At 40.3% G+C, this 20,303-nt stretch overlaps 1 protein-coding gene across 1 annotated transcript; it reads left to right on the forward strand.

Moving 5' to 3' along the window:
• The first annotated feature begins 1,216 nt into the window (after positions 1-1,216).
• SAMM50 (SAMM50 sorting and assembly machinery component) lies at positions 1,217-15,983 on the forward strand. The gene is made up of 15 exons (XM_063154269.1): positions 1,217-1,305; positions 2,998-3,108; positions 4,127-4,228; positions 4,679-4,766; positions 5,317-5,423; positions 7,336-7,466; positions 7,674-7,761; positions 8,229-8,357; positions 9,019-9,090; positions 10,172-10,258; positions 11,609-11,679; positions 12,089-12,156; positions 13,006-13,152; positions 14,246-14,387; positions 15,775-15,983. Exons 1-15 carry the CDS (start codon positions 1,285-1,287, stop codon positions 15,818-15,820), a joined length of 1,410 nt encoding a protein of 469 aa, XP_063010339.1. The 5' UTR covers positions 1,217-1,284; the 3' UTR covers positions 15,821-15,983.
• The last annotated feature ends 4,320 nt before the right edge of the window (positions 15,984-20,303 follow it).

Below are 20,303 nucleotides of genomic sequence, written 5' to 3' on the forward strand. Positions count from 1 at the left end.
TGTCACCTCACCTTAAAGTTTTGTGGGGTTTTTTGTCTTTTCTGGGGTTTTGATGGGATTTTTCTTGCTTTCTGCAACCAGTTATTTTACAAATACCTTGTTGCATTTAAACAAATAATTAAAAACCAGAGAAAGTTGGGTGTGAAAGGAGAAAAAAAGGGTGTGTTGTTTCTGAGCTAAAACTAACTTAGAAGATAACTAAATATAAATAAGATAATAAAAAACTATTAAATAATTTGTTCCATTGATAATAGATGTGCTAAAATATTTATTTATATTTAATATAGATATTATAGATATTTTTAAACATAAAATAAATATATAATAACTATATTATCTATAAATACATAATACAAATATAAAAATGACATACAGAAATAGCTAGATATAACAATTTCATGGAATGTAAAATAAATAGTAGTAGTAATAATGATAATTACAATGCCAACAATTTAAAGTAATTTACAACATGAGCTTTCAGTTTCAAGTGCCCAATTTGCTTTCCCGGGTTTGGGGCAAATCCCATGGGTTTGGGATGTAACACGTGTGTGAATTCCCCGGGTTTGGGGTGATTCTCCGGGGGCTGGGACAAATCCCATGGGTTTGGGATGTAACACGTGCGTTTGGGGTGAATTCATGGGTTCAGGGTGAAACGAACACGTGGGTTTGGGTGAATCGCCTGCGCTTGGGCTGAATTCCCCGGTTTTGGCTGCATCTAGGGGGTCTGCGGTGAATTCCCCGGGTTTGGGATTAACCCCCCCGGATTTGGGTTGAATTCTCCGTGTTTGGGTTGAATCCCACGAGTTTGGGGTGAATCCCACGGGTTTAGGCTGAATCCCGCGGGTTTTACGGTGAATTCCCTGGGTTTGGGATTAACCCCCGGGTTTAGGGTGAATTCCTCGGGTTTAGGGTGAATTTCCCGGGTTTGGGATTAACCCCCGGGTTTAGGGTGAATTTCCCGGGTTTGGGATTAACCCCCGGGTTTAGGGTGAATTTCCCGGGTTTGGGATTAACCCCCGGGTTTGGGATTAACCCCCGGGTTTAGGGTGAATTTCCCGGGTTTGGGATTAACCCCCGGGTTTGGGATTAACCCCCGGGTTTAGGGTGAGTTTCCCGCTTTCGGTGACCCCCGGCCGCAGGAAGCGCTCCCCTGGCCCCGCCCCTTCCGCCGTCCCGACCAATGGGCGCCGGGCGGGGCCGCCTGTCATGGCCGCCCCCGCGCTGCGGCCCTGAGCGCCCCGAGTCCGCCGGAGCCGCCGAGGCCGCGCCCGCGCCGCCGCCGCCATGGGCACCGTGCACGCCCGGGTGAGCGCCGGGGCCCTGGGGGTCGGCCGGGGCGGGACCCGCCGGGGGTGGGACCCGGGCAGCCGCCCCGGGGCCGCCCGAAGGTCGCAGGGCCCCGCGCTTCCCGCCGCGACCTTCGGGCCGGGCACGGCGCGGGCGGGAGCGGGGCTGGGGCTGCGAGCGGGGGCCGTGTCCCGCCTCAGCCGCTCCGCGCCTCCGAGCCCGCCGGTTGTGGCACAGTCGGGGCAGAAAGAAGGGGTCGGAGCCTGTGCCAGTGCCCGGAGGCGCCTTTCCTTCCCTGCTCATTTCTGGGGATTTTATAGAATCAGTGATACTGACGGCTTGGGAGCGACCTCTATGGTCGTGTGGTGACACGTCCCCGCTGCCATGGGCAAGGACACCTTCCACTGTCTCAGGCTGCTCCAAGCCCCATCCAACCTGGCCTTCCATGTAAGGAGCAGCCACAGCTTCTCTGGCCAGCCTGTGCCAGGGCCTCACCACCCTCCCAAAGGAGATAAATTTCTTACTACTTTTCTCCCTATAGAATACCTGGGTCTTTTCCAGGTCTTTCCTGAGGCTTTCCCAAAGCTGACCTACCCAGGGGGTGGGCTGGCAGGAACGAGGCTGGGGAAATAAAAAGAGAATAAAAACGACCAAAACCAAACAAAAGCCAAAACCAAGCAGCTGACAAAACACAGCGCAAAGAGAAGCGCCCTTGGTGAGACTTGGAGGCTGGAGCCTTGCATTGCTTGGAGAGGGCTGAGGGGCTCATGCCTGAAATCATCGGGAATATATGCACAAATCTCCAAATCCATCTACCAGTGCTTAAAGAAGAAACACAGAGGTCTAAGTGGTCAGTTTTGAGGCTGACGAACAGCTGCAGAGAGCTGCCTCCAATTAAGGCTCTAGAGTATGTAAATACCATGACTAATGTAATTTCTGTTTCAAGATTTTTTGCTTGCATTCTGTGTTTTGTGTCCGTCTATCGTGTGAACTGCTAGAGAATATTATGTGGATACAAAGTGTTTCACACTTGTCTGAAATTTGTGGCAGTAGTAGAAGATTCTGTCTTCCTTTGACTGGATTTTGATATGCAACAGCAGTTTACTAGTCAGGAAAGCGGCTATTCTGATAAGTCTTCTTTTAGGACTCTTTCAGGTATAATAAATAAAGCCATGCTGTGTTTCATAAAGTGTTTGGCTCTGATGGTCAGAACCCGAGGTTCTTGAGCTGTATTTGAAAAGAATAAGGCTAAAAATAAAAGAAATACTGAAATATGAAGGCAAATAAATACATGCAAAGCAAACTAACATTCTGACAACACCCTTTTTATTTTATTGTTTGACATTCCTAGTCTTCTGCCTCCTAAAACCCAAACTAGAGAAGTGACAGCATGAGCTTTTAGGGTTTTTTAAAGAATTTGGAATTCGTCTTTTTACACAACAAGCCTGTCTTAAGACTATTTTTTGGAAGAATGCAGATTATTTTTCAGAAATCATTCAATGTGGAAGCTATTTAGTTTTCATTAAAAATTTCAGCAAGCAGGTAGGTGTCGTGTTTTGGTAAATTCCTTTCATTTTAGTTATCTTTTGCTTTTTTCCCTTAGGATTGGATGAGCTCACTGTTGAGAACCATGGATATTTCTCATTTACAAAAGGCACCAATCACAAATCTGTGTACCCTATTAACTGCTGTTTTCTCTTATGCTTTCAGAGTTTGGAGCCTCTTCCAATGGCTGGGCCAGACTTTGGTTCCTTGGGAGAGGAAGCTGAACTGGTTGAAGTTGAACCTGAGAGCAAGCAGGAAATTCTTGAAAACAAAGATGTAAGTGCCTGAGCAACATCCTGAATTTTTTGGAGAGCAGTTTTTTCAGCAATTGGCAGTAATAGAAGGTTGCTGTTATTTTGCTGTTGTATTATACATAATACACAGAGTCATACAAATATTTCTGATCGAGTTATTATAATATGCATAGCCTCTTTTACAAACTCTGGTATAGAATTGTTTAGGTTGGAAAAGACCTCTAAGATCACAGAGTCTTAACTGTTAACCCAGCACTAAACCATGTCCCAAGTGCCACATCCTCTTGGTTTTTAATCTCCCCAGGGGTAGTGTCTGCCCTGGGCAGCCTGTTCCAATCCTTGACAACTATTTGAAGCAGATTTTTTTTGACATTTACCCCTAAAATTATAATTCACTGAAAAGATTGGAAAAATAAGGGAAATGCCGTCACTGGACTCCGTTTGTACTGGGTAGTGTGGAAGGTGCTGTGATTTTTACAGTAAAATTGTCTCAGGTGATTATGTATCAAAATGAAAGTATAGTACCTCATAATGGGAGTGATTTTCAGCTGCATTTCAAACTGCACTGCTTCTGTGGTAGTGATGGTTTTAACAGAGTTTAAATATTTGTGGCTTGTACACTTGCTTGATTTTCTTCTTTTAATTCTTTGCTTATGTATAGCTGATAAAAGAAGTAGCAAATAACTACAACTAACTACATAATTCTGGCTTATGTACTTATTACTTGTGTGATTTCTGCAGTTGCTTCTTTGTCCAAACAACATTTATAACCACAACCCCAGCAGCTGCAGTCCATCAGTGTTTCTTCTGCTACATCCAGTGTTAACTTTGGTGTCAGAAATCTCTTTTCTTTTGTTTTTCTGTTATGGGAACAATGTCCCAGAATCTCAGAAAGCAGTCATTTCTGATGATGTAGGTTAGCAGGAATTAGCCCTAGGAATCATCAGGGTTTCTCACAATAATTTTTGTGCATTAGTGACCTTGATCCTCGTTATTAGATGCAAATCCAGTACTTGTGTGTAAAGATTTGTTGTGTTTAGGTGGTGGTTCAGCATGTGCACTTCGAAGGACTTGGAAGGACCAAAGATGACATCATCATGTATGAAATCTGTGATGTTTTCAAGGCAAAAAATCTCATTGATGTAAGTGCTGCAACAAATAACAGACTTGCTGTTTAGAAATTAATTTAAATTTTTTCTCTCTTTTTCCTGCTTTGGGCAACTCCCTTCAGACATGGGGCACCTCTGTCAAGAACAGGGGCCCCCTAAATAAGTTGTAACTACTGGAACCTATTTGAATAACTGTTCTAACTATTAAAGTAATTAGGAAGCAAACTAACAAAAGGTATGAAGGTGTTGAGCCAGATGCTCTAGATTTAAATTATTTCTGTAGATGCAAGTGTTAAGGTGGTTGTGTTCTGTTTTGAAGATGCACATCTGTGAATATTTTACAACTTAGCTGCATTTTAACTAATTTATCCTCATTATTTTTTGTTAACCTGAAAGACTCGAAGGGACCAAATTATCTTGAAAGCCCCTTCCATCCCAAATATCCTCTGATTCTGTGACTGAGCAACTTTTCTCATGCTGTAGGTGATGAGGAAATCACATGAAGCTCGTGAGAAGTTGCTTCGTCTTGGAATCTTTAGACAGGTGGATGTTCTGATTGATACCTGCCAAGGTGTGTATTCCCTCACTTATCCTCACCTTTATTCTCTTATGTTCATAACTGTAATATATATTTCCCTGTGTAATAGGTTGGGTGTTTTTTGTGTGTATAACTTAGTCTTGTATACCTTCGTATGTATTTTAGAAGAATAGGTGGGTGTGCTGTGGGTACAAATGTATCAACATCAGTTATCCTATGAAGGAAATCTATTTGCATGTGTCTGAATATATGTGTATGTCAATGAGTGAATTTTCAGCACTTACAATGATTACAATAAGCTTTTCTTAATCCACAGTTTCAAGGAACATGTGAGGGAAAGCTTGAAAATGTGTCCTGTACTTGTATTGCACATCACATGCACATGAAATTATTAAAGCCAGTAATCCTATGATTGAGTCATATTCTGCACTCACATCCAACATCCTTTTCTCAAGCCATTTCCCTTTGTAGCATGGACTTTTATTATGCCTTAACTCAGTTTTCAAATAATTCAAGTAACCTTCTGTCTGCAGTTTTAAAAATATCTCTTTAGAGATAACATGCACTTCATTTATTTCTTTAGGAGATGATGCCCTTCCAAATGGTTTAGATGTGACGTTTGAGGTAACTGAACTGAGAAGGTTAACTGGGAGCTATAACACCATGGTTGGCAACAATGAAGGCAGCATGGTATGGATTATTTCAGATTATTACTAATGCCTTTTGATATTCCTCTTACCTTCAGTTTCAAGCCTAGCTAGGAATTTGGTGATCCAGTCTTGATCCAGCCTTACTAAGACTTTGTCAGGCCTTTGTGCCAGGCTTTCATTCAGCAAGAGCCTATTTTGAGCTGGGGGACAATGCTGTAGATTCCAGCTCAGCATGTTAGTTTTTTAATTCTTGAAACTTCTTGAATAATTTCTTGCTACTATTTAGGATGTTTCATCTCCTGGAGAGATTAGCAAGGAATTTGCCATTTTGTTTCTATGAGATATACTTGAAGTATTTTTCTTCTCAGTCAAAATGCTTTATATTTAACTTAGAAATTTTTCTTGTTTTTTTCTTTTAGTGTGGTATCAATTATTCTGGGCTGTAGGTTTTCATGAATTCTACAAACTTTGGAACTTTTTTTCATATGACTCAATTAAGGATGCATCAGATTAAAGTCTTGTATGAACAATATTTGCCAATTGCCCCAGGAAGCGCCAGCTGTACTGCTGGTCTGTGAATGTGCTTTTACCAGAGGTGCTGCTGTGAGCAGGTTGTGCTTTCAGGTGCTCATCCTGCACCCTTTTTGCCTTCTCACTTCACAGGGCAGCTGTGCCTGGGGCTGGTGGATAACCCAGATCAAGGGGCTCATCCTTTTCCTCTTAGGGATATTTTTAACCTGAGTATGATCCCACATGACTCAGGTGATGGTGTTTTGCATGTGCAAGGAGAGTTGGAACTGGGTGAGTTGAGAGCTGCTTATGCAGCTCCACTGCCAGGAGCCAAGTCCATGGTGTTGTGGCCTGAAGGAAGCCAGCAGGGAATCCTACCTGTTGCTTCCAGTGCTGCTCAGAACTGACTGAAAGCTGCTTGGGTTTCTCTTTTTGTGCTCAACTTCCTCTTCTGTTTGTTTTTAATTTATCACAGAGAAGTAAAACTTGTGAATGCTCTAAAAGCATGACTTGTATACACTGATACTGGCAACCCAGATTACGTTTCCTTAACAGTTGCATAGATTTATATATTCTAATCCCATAAATTCAGCTGAAGTTTATACATCTAGTACTTCATACTAAAAGCCTTTTCATTTTTATGGCATAATAACCATCATTACAAAGCTCAGGTTACTGGTTTGCTTCCAACAGCTGTCAGACAAAGGCAGTCAGGATTTGGGAGTTTTTTAGTATTCTTTTCCAATAGAACACACAACAATAGTACAGTGGTAGTGTCTGTGTTGGTAGGAAAGCTGCTCCATCTTTTCTGTTAGAGGGCCAAGAGCTGGCTGAAGGATGCAAGGAATTTGTGTCAGAATTGGCAAAACTGTTTCAGTAGTTTCAGGAGAATTATAGAATTGTGTTGTGGCACCAGGTCCAGTTGCAAAAGGATCCTGGTGCTCAAAACAAAATTACAGGGAAGTGGCTCCATAGTGATAATTTTCCCTTGCTTTGGTTCTGATGAGCCCTCCCTGACATGGGTTTCTCCTGAGGGTCACTGGGAGGGTCTGCAGTTGCAGGGCAGCTGCTTGTTGTGCCAAAGATTTGTTCTCCAGGGCTTTGAGACAGGCTTGGAGGTTTTGCTGGAAGTAATACCAGTACTGATGTCTCAGTGAGAGTGCAGATTAAGTAAGCAGCTACTAAACAGCAATAAAAGTTGGATGTTTAATTGTAATCTGCACTGTTGGCTTTTGCTGCCAGTGCAGAGAGAAAACTAACAGAAAAAAACCACATTCAGTTATGTGTATTTTTAAATATCTTAATTCCTAATTCTCATGGTGTCCCTGTCTTCAGCATATGATTTAGATGTAAGGCAGCAGACAATATAAAATGTTATGGTGTGTGGAGGTTTTTGTTTGTTTGTCTAGTGTTTTGGGGTTTTTTTAATTTATTTTCTGTAGGTACTTGGGCTGAAGTTCCCAAATCTCCTTGGACGTGCAGAAAAGGTGACCTTCCAGTTCTCCTATGGAACAAAAGAGACTTCATATGGCCTGTCCTTCTTCAAACCACGGCCTGGAAACTTTGAAAAAAAGTAGGGGATGTGGTTTTTGCTACTTCTTTTTTTAGTGAAGGAATATAAAGCAATTAAAAGATCTTTCCTCGAGTAAAACTTATATCTATTCTTTTCTGAGGGTCTGGTAATGATGTAGCAGAGCTAATTTCTTAAATTTTTGTAGTTGCTCAGAGCTGTACCTTAAATAGTTTCCCTTTCAAACCTGCCAGTAATGTTGTGTTTCAGTTTTTCAGCTAATGTATACAAAGTAACTGGGCAGTTCCCTTGGAGCTCTCTTCGAGAAACAGACAGAGGAATATCAACAGAATATAATGTGAGTGTAGCACAAGTGTAACACATGCTTCATTTGGATTTCAGTTGGGCTCTTGGAAATACTTGTTTTACTTTTTGAATAATTGAATCACTCATGCACAGGGCTGACTTGTCTTTATTTGAAAGAGGTCAGTGATTTGAAAAGGACAGAGGTTGTGCATCTTGGATTTTGGCCATATAAAAATGCCAGTATGTTTTTCTTCAATTTTTTTTTAATTATCATTTCAGAAAGGTAGCTGACTGCCTAGTTTACTGTATCAGCCCAATTCAAGGTATTTTTCTTTGGAATGGATTCATTAATGTGCATCTGACTCTCTTTGCTGGAGCAGAATTAGCATAACTCTGAAATGGAAAAGGGTTTCTCTCTGTTTCAAGAAGTTTGGCAAGAATTTTAGACTCAAATATAAAAAATATTTATTTTAATTTTGTAACAATTGTTTTAATGACTTTCTCAATCCTTTATTGTAGTTTCCCATCTGGAAGACCAATCACACAGTGAAGTGGGAAGTTGTGTGGAGAGAGCTTGGCTGCCTTGCTAGAACAGCATCCTTTTCTGTTCGAGAGGAAAGTGGGCACTCTCTAAAATCTTCTCTCTCTGTAAGGCTTTTTCATTATAATATTTTAAAAAACACATAACTTTGAGTCATCTCATACTTAGGAGTGATACCAAAGGAGCTTTTTGTCTTTGGAGGGAATGTATTTTCCTTCAGACATCTTTTGCTGTGTCCGGTCATTGGCATGGAGAATCCAGGAGGCCCAAAGGGAAAACAGGGAATTAAGAGAATTATAGTTGACTGTTAGGCTTTGGCTTGTTCTCCCTCTGTCTCACCTGCCATTTCTTTTTGCAGAATTGCTTTGTTGTGTAGCAGACAGGAAGAGTAAATTTCCTCATCCTCAGCCTTTTGTAAACATTCTCCCTGATGCCAGCTTCTGGTCACTTGCCATCTTTCACTTACAGCTTACAAACTGTAGGAGATAAACTCTTTGCAGATTGGTGGGTTGCAGTTGGGCTGCTGCTCTGTTTCTGGTGTGTGCCATGGCAGAAAATACAAATGTATGCATTTCATGTGGCCTGTAAATGTCAAACAAAGCCAGTCTACAGGGATATTGTTCCCAAATCCATGTAGCTGTACTAATCTTAGCTGGAGCTGTGCTTGTCTTCTACTGTTTGCACAGTTTTGGAAGGAAAATAATGGTGTTGCTCTGAGGCATTCAACAGATATGAGAACCTAACCCCAATTTTTTTTCTTGTTTTCAGCATGCCATGGTAATTGATTCCCGGAACTCCACAATCTTGCCAAAACGAGGTGCTTTGCTGAAAATTAATCAGGTAGCTTTAAATCACTTGTGCTATTATTGGGGTTTATCTGTGTTTTCAAATAAGTCTTAATTTATCTAATTAATGTTCATGTTCAAAAGTCTAAAGTTAGAAATTAATCTAAAATTGACTAGGGGACAATGCAGACTACTAATTACCTTTTCTGTTTACCCAGTGTGCCTTTTAAAATCATGAAAGTATTTTTATGGTGGAAAATTTTCATTTGTATGCCATTAGTCGAAGAGCACAGCCTCTCCATCAGCCTTAAATTATTTATTAGCTGAGAGACACTACCCCTGACAGTATTTGCACTACACTTTCAGTGGGTTATAATTAGCCCTTCTTTTTTTTAACACTGTCATGCAGAGACTGCCAGGCTGCAGTCCTGTTGCTCCTTACATAATTTCTAAGTCTGAGAGTTAAAAATGAAAGACTGGGTAAAAATAACTTTCCAAGGCATATGCATGTAACATTGTGGCTGAGAAAATGCTTTTCCCTCTTGTTACAGTCAGAGCCTTTCTAAAAGTAGGCTTTTCTGCTGTGTGGGTAATACTTCAGAAGCATTAATTTCTCTAGTGCTTAAGAGGCAGATTTAAAATGCCACTGGAACTAAAAGTAAGCAGCAGTGGACTGTTGTGAGTGAGAAAAGTGGTTGTAATTCAGGGTTTAGGTACTGTGTAATTTGTTAGATTCTGCCTCTTAACACTGAGTTAGTTCAGTCACTTCATGAGAGCTGAACATAACAAATTGTATCATGCCTTCTTCAGCAGATGAAATCTTCTCAGATCTAGGAAAATACAGTCTTGATTTTGGATGCTGCATTTTCCAGCTCCATTCTGTCTTGCCTTCATTTAAAAAATGGCTTGGAAAGCAATAGTTTGGTTTAATATTTGGAACAGAAAAAATGCAGCTCATTTTTCTGAGGCTCAGAGCTTCATGCATGGCTCAGTCCAAAAATCAGCAGCCTCACCATGCCAGTGTTTCTGTATTTCTTGTAAAGAAAAATACTTCCTGTGCTGATGCAGACATGCTGGGCTTTTAGAGGAAAGAAACATATATCTGTTGCAACTTCCATAAATTTATGTCTTTGCAGGAGTTGGCTGGCTATACAGGTGGAGATGTGAGCTTTCTGAAAGAGGACTTTGAATTTCAGTTGAATAAGCAACTTTTCTGGGATTCGGTAAACTTTTTAAAGATATTTGAGTAATTGACCTGAGGTTTTTCTGGAGCTATTAAACCTATGTCTTATGATTATTTTCTACTATGGATTAGGAAAAAGATTGTGAAAAATGGCTGGAGTAGATAACTTGATTCTGTTTTCTGAAAAAAGGACTATCTGTATTTTTAACTTTATGTTCCTCCTCTGCACAATCACTTGAATACTGAATCACTTGAAAAGTGGGAATTTTGGAGAGAACTTGTTTCACAGTTAACCTTAAGAATGTTTTTCCTTCCAGAAGTGATGTTGGTTGTGTCTGTTCTTTGTGGTCTTCCTTAGAAGGGATTTTTCAAAAATCTTGGAAGTTTTTGAAAAACTTAGAAGTTTTAAACCTTCATGAATATTCTGTATAATCTTGGTTTAATTTCCTTTTTAATTGAAATGTTGAATATATAACTGTTCATCTTGGTGTGATAGCATGTAATTGTTTCTTGTGTATAAGATTATTGGGAAAAAATTGGAAGGCTGATTTCAACAGCATTGATTTAGTATTAGGTGGAAGTAGGATGTTGAATTGAAATGCTGAAAAACTGTAATAAGAATTTCAACATATCCCAGGAGTATTTCTAACTGAATTTAGAAAGAAGTTTTTTATCACATGGAGATAGTGCAGTAAATTCTTCTCAGAGATGAATGGGGAATTAAACAGCAACTTCCATCATGAAGATTTTAAAGTCAGGGGTTACAGTAATTTCTATCCCAAAGGTACTGTCAATAGATGTCACTGTTTATCAGTGACAACTAGCACACAGGCAGCAAGGAAATTATTAAATCTGTTTATTTCAGTGACTTGAATTGCAGAAATTACTTTTTATAGATAAAGAATAACTCTGTAGTTTATTTGATGTCATTATAGTGAGTCGCAGAAGGTGGTTTCATGTAATTATAAGGGTAATTTACAGACAAGTTATAATTGTACATTTTTGGCAGCTGCTTGTTGGACTCAGTCTCCTGTGAGTTTCAAATTGCCAGGAATAATTGATGGCAGCAGTGTTGTCTTAATTCAGGACATGAAAATTCTCAAGACAAGAGGTTGACAATGAGGTTCTCAAGACAATGAGGTTGAGTGCTCCCTTAAGGTGTTGTGGAAGTAGCATTTGGTTCAATTGTGCTATATTAACATTTTCAAGGCACAACACTGCATAAAAGAAAGAGGGCAGCAGCCATCAAGAATTTCTTGAAAATCCTGTTGCAAATCTGACATACAGGCTGTGATGTCCAAAGGATGTGAGCAGCTGTAACTCTGGGAGACTGATGGGAGCTCTGCCTGAGGAATAGGTACTAATAAGCAACTTGTTTTTCTCTCCAAAGGTTGTTTCAGCATCATTATGGGGTGGAATGCTGGTACCTATTGGAGACAAGCCATCCAGTATAGCTGACAGGCAAGTTTTTTAAATGTTTGGGGCTTTTTCCCCAGTCAACAGAGGTGTTGTATATAGAAAACTCTGCACAAGAGAAAAACAGTAGTAATTTTGAGGAGAATAAAATGTTTGCAGTTAGCTGTAATTGCATGTTCCTACTCAAGCCATTTTCATATTGGGCTGGTAAAAATTTATAAATGGCTGTGTAGTAGCTCTGCCTGCCCATATTTCTGGTTGCAAAAGGGTATTTACCACCTGCAAAATTCTGTAACAAGCATAGGTTTATTCAGACACAAAGCCATATTTTGACTCTGTTCACTCTGTAGCAAATTTTGCCTTCTGATGCTGGTGTTTAAAGATCACATTACTAAAGCTGTTGCAAAGTCACCTTTAGGTGAAGCATTAAAGTAAATTTATCTCTATTCACTAGGTTTTACCTTGGTGGACCAACAAGTGTGCGTGGATTCAGTATGTACAGCATTGGACCCCAGAGTGAAGGTCTGACAGTTTTAAGTCCCCCTCCTCTGAACAATACTGTAAATATTAGTGTGTCACAGAGAATCCTTAAACTTTGTATAGCCTGAAAATAGTTACACTCATTCTCTACTTTTGAGAAGTGTTATGGCTTCTCAAATATCAAAATATCAATATATCAAAATATGTTGTTTACAGATCAGTTCACAATGGGATAAAGCCAGGTAGTTCTTAGTTAAGCTGTGATTAATTACTAATGTTATCAACCATGTGTGTGTTCAAACTTGCACACTTCCAGTGTGTCATTTGAATTAGTAAGCAACCTTCAAGCTGGAAAAGTTCCCAAAACATGGTTATAGCAACAGTTTGTTTGATACAGCCTATGTTCAGGTAGCTTAGGGAGAAAGATAATCTGCTCAGCAGAGGTGTTTGGAGGGCCAGGAGCTTCCTCAGTTTTTTTCCTTACTCTGCTGTTATCAGTGGATTCAATATCCAGTCTATTTTGAAATTAATAGTTCAGTTGTATCAATTGCCCATTTTTATTACAAAGGGAAGTATTGCAAAGTTGGCCAGGACGTAATTCTGATGAACTGTCATGCCTCAGGCTGTTCTGGTGAGGGAAGGAAGAAAAATGTACTTCCCTTGGAAGGTTTAAAGAAATGTGGAAGTTCTAATTTTTCAAACTAATAGTGGTGAGTTTGGAGTGAGTTGGAAGCAAATGGGAAGAGTTGTAAAGGGTAGAAGGGGAATATAAACTCACGGAATGTAAAACAACTTATGGATGATTTTTTGTGCCTTTAACAAGTGATTCTTTTAATATGTTCCACAGTAAATTAAAATTAAAATGTTTATTCCAACATTTTTTCCAAGCAGGCGATTATTTGGGAGGAGAAGCCTACTGGGCTGGAGGGCTGCATCTCTACACCCCTCTCCCTTTCCGGCCTGGCCGTGGAGGGTTTGGGGACCTTTTCCGAACACATTTCTTCCTTAATGCTGGAAATCTCTGCAATCTCAACTATGGTAAGACTCAACAGAATAAAAACCCCCTCTTCTCTTCACATAAGAGCAAAAAGGAGAGTTCTGTGTCTGTTCACTCAGAGGCACTTTGTTTACTGCATATATTTTGGTGTTTGTCTAAAACCTGCTGCTTTTAACTTACATATTTGACAGATTGCCAGTAGTTTATTTAGCTCTCTCCATAATTTCCAGCAAAACTTGTAGGAAAGAGAGCCAGGAGGGTAATGGTACTGTCTACGAACAGGTGATGTTTGCAGATCAGTGTGTAACCAATACTTGCTATCTTACACCATTCTGAAGGGAGAATGAAAGATGATGTTTTAGTGGGGTTCTGGGTGTTTACTGGGATGAACTAAAGAAAAAGTGGTAGCATTAGAAGAGGGTGTGGTATCTGATGGGACTCTTTTTCCTCCCATCCCTATCTCTATTCAGGATACATTTCAGTGTATTAATGTATGACTTTTCAATATGATTTCATTCAGTTTTAGAATATAGTGATATTTGATGTCTGCCTCATTTGATGTAAGAAAGGTGACATCCATACAGGAAGGAGATAATTCAATCAACTTAAAAATAGTAGAGACCCACTAAATCATAGAATATGGTCCCAGACTGGTTTGGGTTAAAAGGGACCTTAAAGCTCATCTTGTTCTTCTGCCTGCCCTGGGCAGGGGCACCTTCCACTATCCCAGGTTCCTGCAAGCCACATCCAGCCAGGCCTTGCACAGTTCTAGGGATGGGGCAGCCACAGCTTCTCTGGGCAACCTGTGCAGAGCCTCAGCACCCTCACAGGGAACAATTTCTGTCTCATATCCAATCTAACCCTCCTCTCTGTCAGTGTGAAGCCATTCCCCCTTATTCTGTCACTCCAGGCTCTTGTCACTTGGTCTCTCTCTATTTTTCCTGTGGGTTCCCTTCAGGTACTGGAAGAGAGCAGTAAAGACATTGAAGTCTTTAATACTCATTTCCTCCTTCTTGCTAGTAGATGCCTATAGTGGGACATGGAGAGCAGCCAACAATCCAACCGAAATCACAGTATTTTAATTCTAGTTCTGCTCTCTTGCTGTGCTGCTCATCTGTTGGTGTTTGACTGCAGGTGATGGTCCCAGGGCACACCTGCAGAGGCTGGCAGAGTGCATCCGCTGGTCCTACGGCTTGGGAATAGTGCTGCGCCTGGGAAACATCGCCAGGCTCGAGCTCAACTACTGCTTCCCCATGGGAGTACAGCCTGGAGACAGGTTGGTTTGCTACACCAGCTTCTGCAGAGGCTCCTGCACTCCAGTCTGCTTTCTCAGAGAGAGTTGTGATTCGTGGGTTTGTTTAGTCCATACCAACAGAGACATCTTGCTGCTTTCCCAGCCTGTTTTATTCACCTTGGTTGCACAGTTGGGTGAAGACTTTGCTTCCCAAGTGCCACAGTTCATTTATCTTGAGAGCAGCTGTTGATATGTGCAAATAGCTGTGCAGCAGCTTCATTTCTTGTGGGGAAGTGATCACTCAAACAGCTTGTGGGGTGTTCTTAAGCCTTCTAAACCCAAATGATTGGATAAATACCTCATTTGCTGTCTTTAATAAATACCTAGTTTAGCGTCTTTGCTTGAAAAATGAAAACGAGTTTATAAAGAGGAAAGAAGAACAAATTCATTTGTTAGCAACCAATTATCCTGCATCAAGCAAATATTATAATGTTGTCATCTTACTGCAGAAGTTCCATACTGTTTTCTCCTACCACCAAAGTTTCATGCTGTCTTGGTGTTTTCTCATGGGCTGCTCCTCTGAGCACTGACTCTTCTTCACAAAGCAGCCAACTGATTCCAGTTCCCTTCTCAACCAGCCACCCCACTCTTTTTCTCTTCTTCTCATTGGTTACAGCTGTGGCCTGTTAAAGTCAAGCCTGTTCCTAATCTTTAATAATTAACCCAGCTGCAACTCCTTAGGGGTAAGATTACTTTCTACTCTGTAGGGGGATAGAATATAAGTAAATAAAGTTAATATAGAAAGTAATCTTACCCCCTAAAGAGTTGCTGTAAGGTAATTATTGAAGATTAGGAGCAGGCTTGATTTTAACAGGCCCCACCTGTAGCCAATCAGAAAAGTGTTATAAAAGAATGGATTGGTTGGCTGAGGGGAACTGGAGTCAGTTGGCTGTTGTGAGGACAAGGAAGAGTCAGTGCCTGGAGGAGCTGCCTACGAGAAACATCAAGGAGTTATGAAACTCTAGCAATATGGAACCCTTGCAATATAATGATAATAGAACTCTTGCAATAAATGACAACACTACTCTGTCTTTATTTTATTTTCTTATATTCTATCCCCCTACATTATAATATGCAATAAAAAGCTTCAGGAGGCCTGTTCTTGTTTGTGAATATTGTGTGAGATAACCAGTCTTTCATACAGGAGGATTGTTTCTGTGGGCAATGTGAATATATAATAGCAATTTCAAAATTATGGGCTGTATTTGGAAATGTAAATGCTCCATATGGATGGCAGAGTGTCAAAGCATTTATTTTAAAAAACTAATGTCAGCTAAAACCTTTGGAATTTGGGGATAGGGAGAATTGATTTTCATTTCATTAGTGATTTATGGATCACTTACATTGTTTATTGTTTGTTTCTTTTCAGGATATGTGATGGTGTTCAGTTTGGAGCAGGAATAAGATTTCTATAAAACAGAGATATTTTACATCACGGAATGAAATTGTAATTTGGAGATGAAATCAAGACTATAACATAATTCAAAATGGTCCTTTTTCCTTGAAATGCAGATATATAGCTGAGTGATTTACCTCTTGGACTCCACAAGAAACTACATTAAATAATTATGCTCTAAAGGTTCATTGTACCTCTGATTCTTATCAAAGATGGGAGAGTGTTTGTAGGAGTCTATCTTGCAGCTTTTAGTTGTTGGTTTTTACTTGAAGTATTAGAGTTGTGTCAGATATTGGTTCTTGGATGTGGTTCATATCATTAGAGTTCTATTGGTCTGCACAGCCTTCCCTCCTCCAACCACTAGTCCTTGAAAAAGCTGTTACAAGTCAAAAATGATACCATTTTAATGGTTCTAAATGAATCAAAATGTTCTGATTTGAATATATTTCAGTTGTAAATCACCTCTGTTTAAATTTCTAAAATCTGAATTGCATACTGTAAAAATTCAAGTCATCTCTCTAGCATAGTAAATACTAAAATTATGATTTTGAAAGGTTCAGGGCTCTGATCTTTGAGTGTTTTAATGCTCTCAGCAAAGCTGTTGATTTGTCTTGCAAAAGCGGCTTTTTGTAGCAGTTGCAAAAAGCGACTCCAGACATACAAACACGTGGAACTGCCTGGTTTCTCTGTCTTTCTCCTGACTTGTTGAGATGCTAATTTCATCTCCAAGTCACCTCTGACTTAATCACTTGGAGTATAATTCAGTTTATAAGAATGAACTTATTCACTACTTTGGTCCTAACATCTTTGGAGGTAGTTGCATACTGATTTTTTTTATGAGCATCAACCCTGTGTGGTCATGCTGAGAGAATATGAACTTGGAGTGCCCTTTCCCTGTATCACTTTTTGTTGTTGTTAAGTGTTGTCAGGTTTAAAATCACAATACAAAGAAGATTCTGGGGGAGCAGAACAGAAATACATGAGCTGTTAAACTCCCGGTTTCTTTTGTGCTCAGCTAAAGACAGGTTTGGATATGCTGGTGCTCTCCTTGACTTTGCTGAATATGCCAGGACTGCCATGAAAGCTCATTCCAAATCAAGTCAGCACTCAAACTCTACCATTTTAAAGAGAACATAGTTTTATACATTGGTTTAGCATTGGTATGTATTGCTGTGGGTGTAATACACTAACTAAATCTGGTTTAGTTGATAATTCTCTAAAATATGAAGGCTACAAACTGGACTGTCTGGATTTGCAGAGCTCTGCTTGATTAAACATCCTTCCCCTCTTAAAAAGTATCAGCACCAGGCTTACAGATACTGAAAATGGTGTGAATGACAGAAGTCAGCTGTTTCAAATAGCAAAATTTGATATAAAAAAACTTTTTCAGTGTGTTTATCTAACAGATACTGCAGCAAGTACATATTTAACCTAGCATTTTTGATGATTCTTTTGTTGTCATGAGATAAAATGTGAAACTATGTCAAGAATGTCAACAAATGTTAATAGTTTTTCCAGCACTATCGACATTTTGACATATTAAAATATTTTTAATGTGAATGTTTAGATACTGAAATACTCTTAGGCTTTTCTCGTAGTAGTTCAAAGTTAGCTGCATTCTGCTGCCTTGAGAGCTCTCTTTTGTGCACACTGTGTTTACTCAAGGCTGCTCAAGTGCCATCCTCTATCATGACACAATACCCTAAGCTCAGCTGGCTGTTTGAGAGGGCTCAGCAGTGTTCTGAGTTGAGCAGGCCTAGGGAGAGCCCTGAACTCAGTGTGCTCACCACACACCAGCCAGGCCACAATGAAGCTTTGAGAGACTCTGTGAGCATCAAGGGAGGAATGGAAGAAACTGCTGAAGGCTGAAGAGAACTTTTGAGCACATCTTCTCACTGTGCCACTCAGCAGAGAATTGTCCAGTAGGATAACAAGGGCAAAATCATGTTCCATGAGGCTCCACCTGCATCACTGTTTTCCTACTGGCATTGCACTAGGTTGAAAAGTTACATTTTCTTATGGCATAACACAAGTGCACAAAAGCTATCCAGTACAGAAAGTATGTCTGAATTCCTCTGGAAGAAGCATCTGTATGTGGTTGCTTCTATGGAATACTGTATGATAATATATTTCCATTTAAATTTTGCTGCAGAGGCCCAGATACTTTAAGTGGATAAGGTAGAAATCAGAATTCCAGTAAAAGCTGCCATAGTGTTCAGTGGGAGAGCTTTGGGCAGATCTGAATCCTTGTTCTTCGTGGTTGTGTTTCTGGCCAGAGTTGAAAGGATAAATGGAGTAAGGCCTGCAGTCAGAACTATGATTCAAAATCTTGGTGCTTGTTTAAATGGACATTTTTGGATATCAGTTTACCTGTGGAGTAGTGAAGATGCTCTTGCTTTTCAGGCATGCCACTGTTAGGGACACTAAGGGGGCAAGGAGTGTCCCCAGACAGCACACCTGGAATGTGCTCGTGGTCTCCTGATTTCATGTGAGCAGTGCTGAGGCTGTAGGGCCCACCAGGCTGGCAGAGTCCCTTCAGCTGTGGTCTTAATTCACTGCTTGCAGCCCTTTCTGGGGGCTGAGGGAGACGTGGGGAGGAGAGGATTGTTTTGGGAAAAGGTTTCAAGGGTCTCAGTGATGTGTCAGGGCACCCATGAGCCTGGGAGAAGGTGGCAGTAGCATGTCAGAAGTATGGCAAATATTTCCATCACCTCTTCTAAGACAGGGGTCATTTCTAGCTTGTATAAAAAAGTTGAAATTGCTCTTTATATTTGGAAGACCTGGTGTTCTCAGGTGCTGTTAATGAGTGAGTTTCTAGGGGGCTTAGGTGAGAGTTGAAGAGGAAACTGGGAGGTTGTGAGAAGGTAAGGGGCAGGTTTGCTGCCATATTAAGGCCATAAATGTATTTGATTTGAAAATAAAGCTTTAAAAATAAATTCCAATGTTGACTTCAATAATGCAGAAGTGTACTTCAACATAAGTGCCTTTGCTGTCACTCTGTGCCTTTTTTCACACAGATCTGGCTGCCAGTCTTTGCAGAGGTGTAGCAACTAAGGTCTAGGACTTCTACCTTTGCAAAATACCTGCTGGTTTTGTCACGTATTTGTGTAGAAACAACTGTCCCTGTTGTGCCCTTTGAGGGAGGTGTCCCAAGACTTTCCCATGTGTGATCAAACACGGAAAAGTGAGGGGAGGTCACATCGGCTCTCCCTTCTCTGGGCTGAGTGAGCACTCACATGAAAAGGTGTGAATTTTTACTGTGGTGTTACAGGGAAAGAAAACCCCATGAGTGCTTTGTGGGACTATTAAGGAGCTGGTCAGGTATCTTGAAGATTATCCAAAACTTTGTATGGGAGAGCATAAGAATCCCAAAATTATGGAATTTGAGCATACACTATAGTTTGTTCTGCTATTCTTGTCTTGTTTTCAAGAGGGCTGGAAGTTGCAGCCACAGCTTCAGTAGGAATCTTTTCCAGGAGAATTTTTGCACAGCTTCTCAACCGTAGCAAACTTGTTGAGATAGTGGATGTGTGTTTTGTGAGAGCAGTGCTAAACTGCTGTTAGCAACTGCAATGCTGTTGGATGGTTTTACTGTAATAGGGATGTGACGCTGTGCTGAGCGTATCCTGTGCTTGTTAAGCAAAAAACACAACCCAGAGCCAACATCTGCATGGGATAAATGGTCTTTGTATAAGCTGTTCAGTTCAATAGAATTCATAATAGAAGGCACTCTGAAGCAAATCAGTGGCATCAGTTAGGTGGTACATTCCTGCCTCAGTATTTAATAAATAACATTATTAACCCTACCCCCACTCCCCCAGCCCAGAAAAACCCCAAACAACAAACCAAACCCAAACACCAGCAGTCACATTCCCAACACAATTCATTTGTCTGGCAGACCAGGAGGAAAAATTAACTGTGTCTTCTATCTTTAAAGTTTATATCCAAAGTCAGTACAAGTGGTATTATAATAGAACAAGACCAATGATTTGCTTGTTTAAGAAGTGGCTGGGTTTGCCTTGCTTCAATATCTGATGAAGAGAGACCATATATTCAATGTCGCTGTTATTCTGTGATATATTTAATAACAGTAACCTCAGGTGGTCTAAAATTTTGAAAGCAGTATAAAGTGCTATGAGGTTCAAATAAAGGAAGCAACACCTCTATCAAAAAGGTGAGCAATGTTAAAATGACCAGATGTGGATTCAGACTTTTAAATGTTCAGCTAAATATTAAAGTAGCAGTTCAGTGCTGAAAATAAAAACAGATTTTAAACAAGGCTTAGTTTTTTTAGTGTAATTCTCTCATATTACATGTTTATGCTCTGGCAATTTTTAAAATGAGAATACACTCATTATTGGAATATTGAATATATTCTTATAGAAATACATAGGAACTTCATCCCTAATGAGAGGAAGGTACCAGAGAGAATTTTCTGGCTGCAGAGGGCTGATATTTCATTCATTATGGCGAGTTTAAACCACGTAGCTGGGCTTGCTCTG

The sequence above is a fragment of the Melospiza melodia genome, chromosome 4, assembly GCF_035770615.1.
Source record: "Melospiza melodia melodia isolate bMelMel2 chromosome 4, bMelMel2.pri, whole genome shotgun sequence".
Lineage (NCBI taxonomy): Eukaryota > Metazoa > Chordata > Aves > Passeriformes > Passerellidae > Melospiza > Melospiza melodia.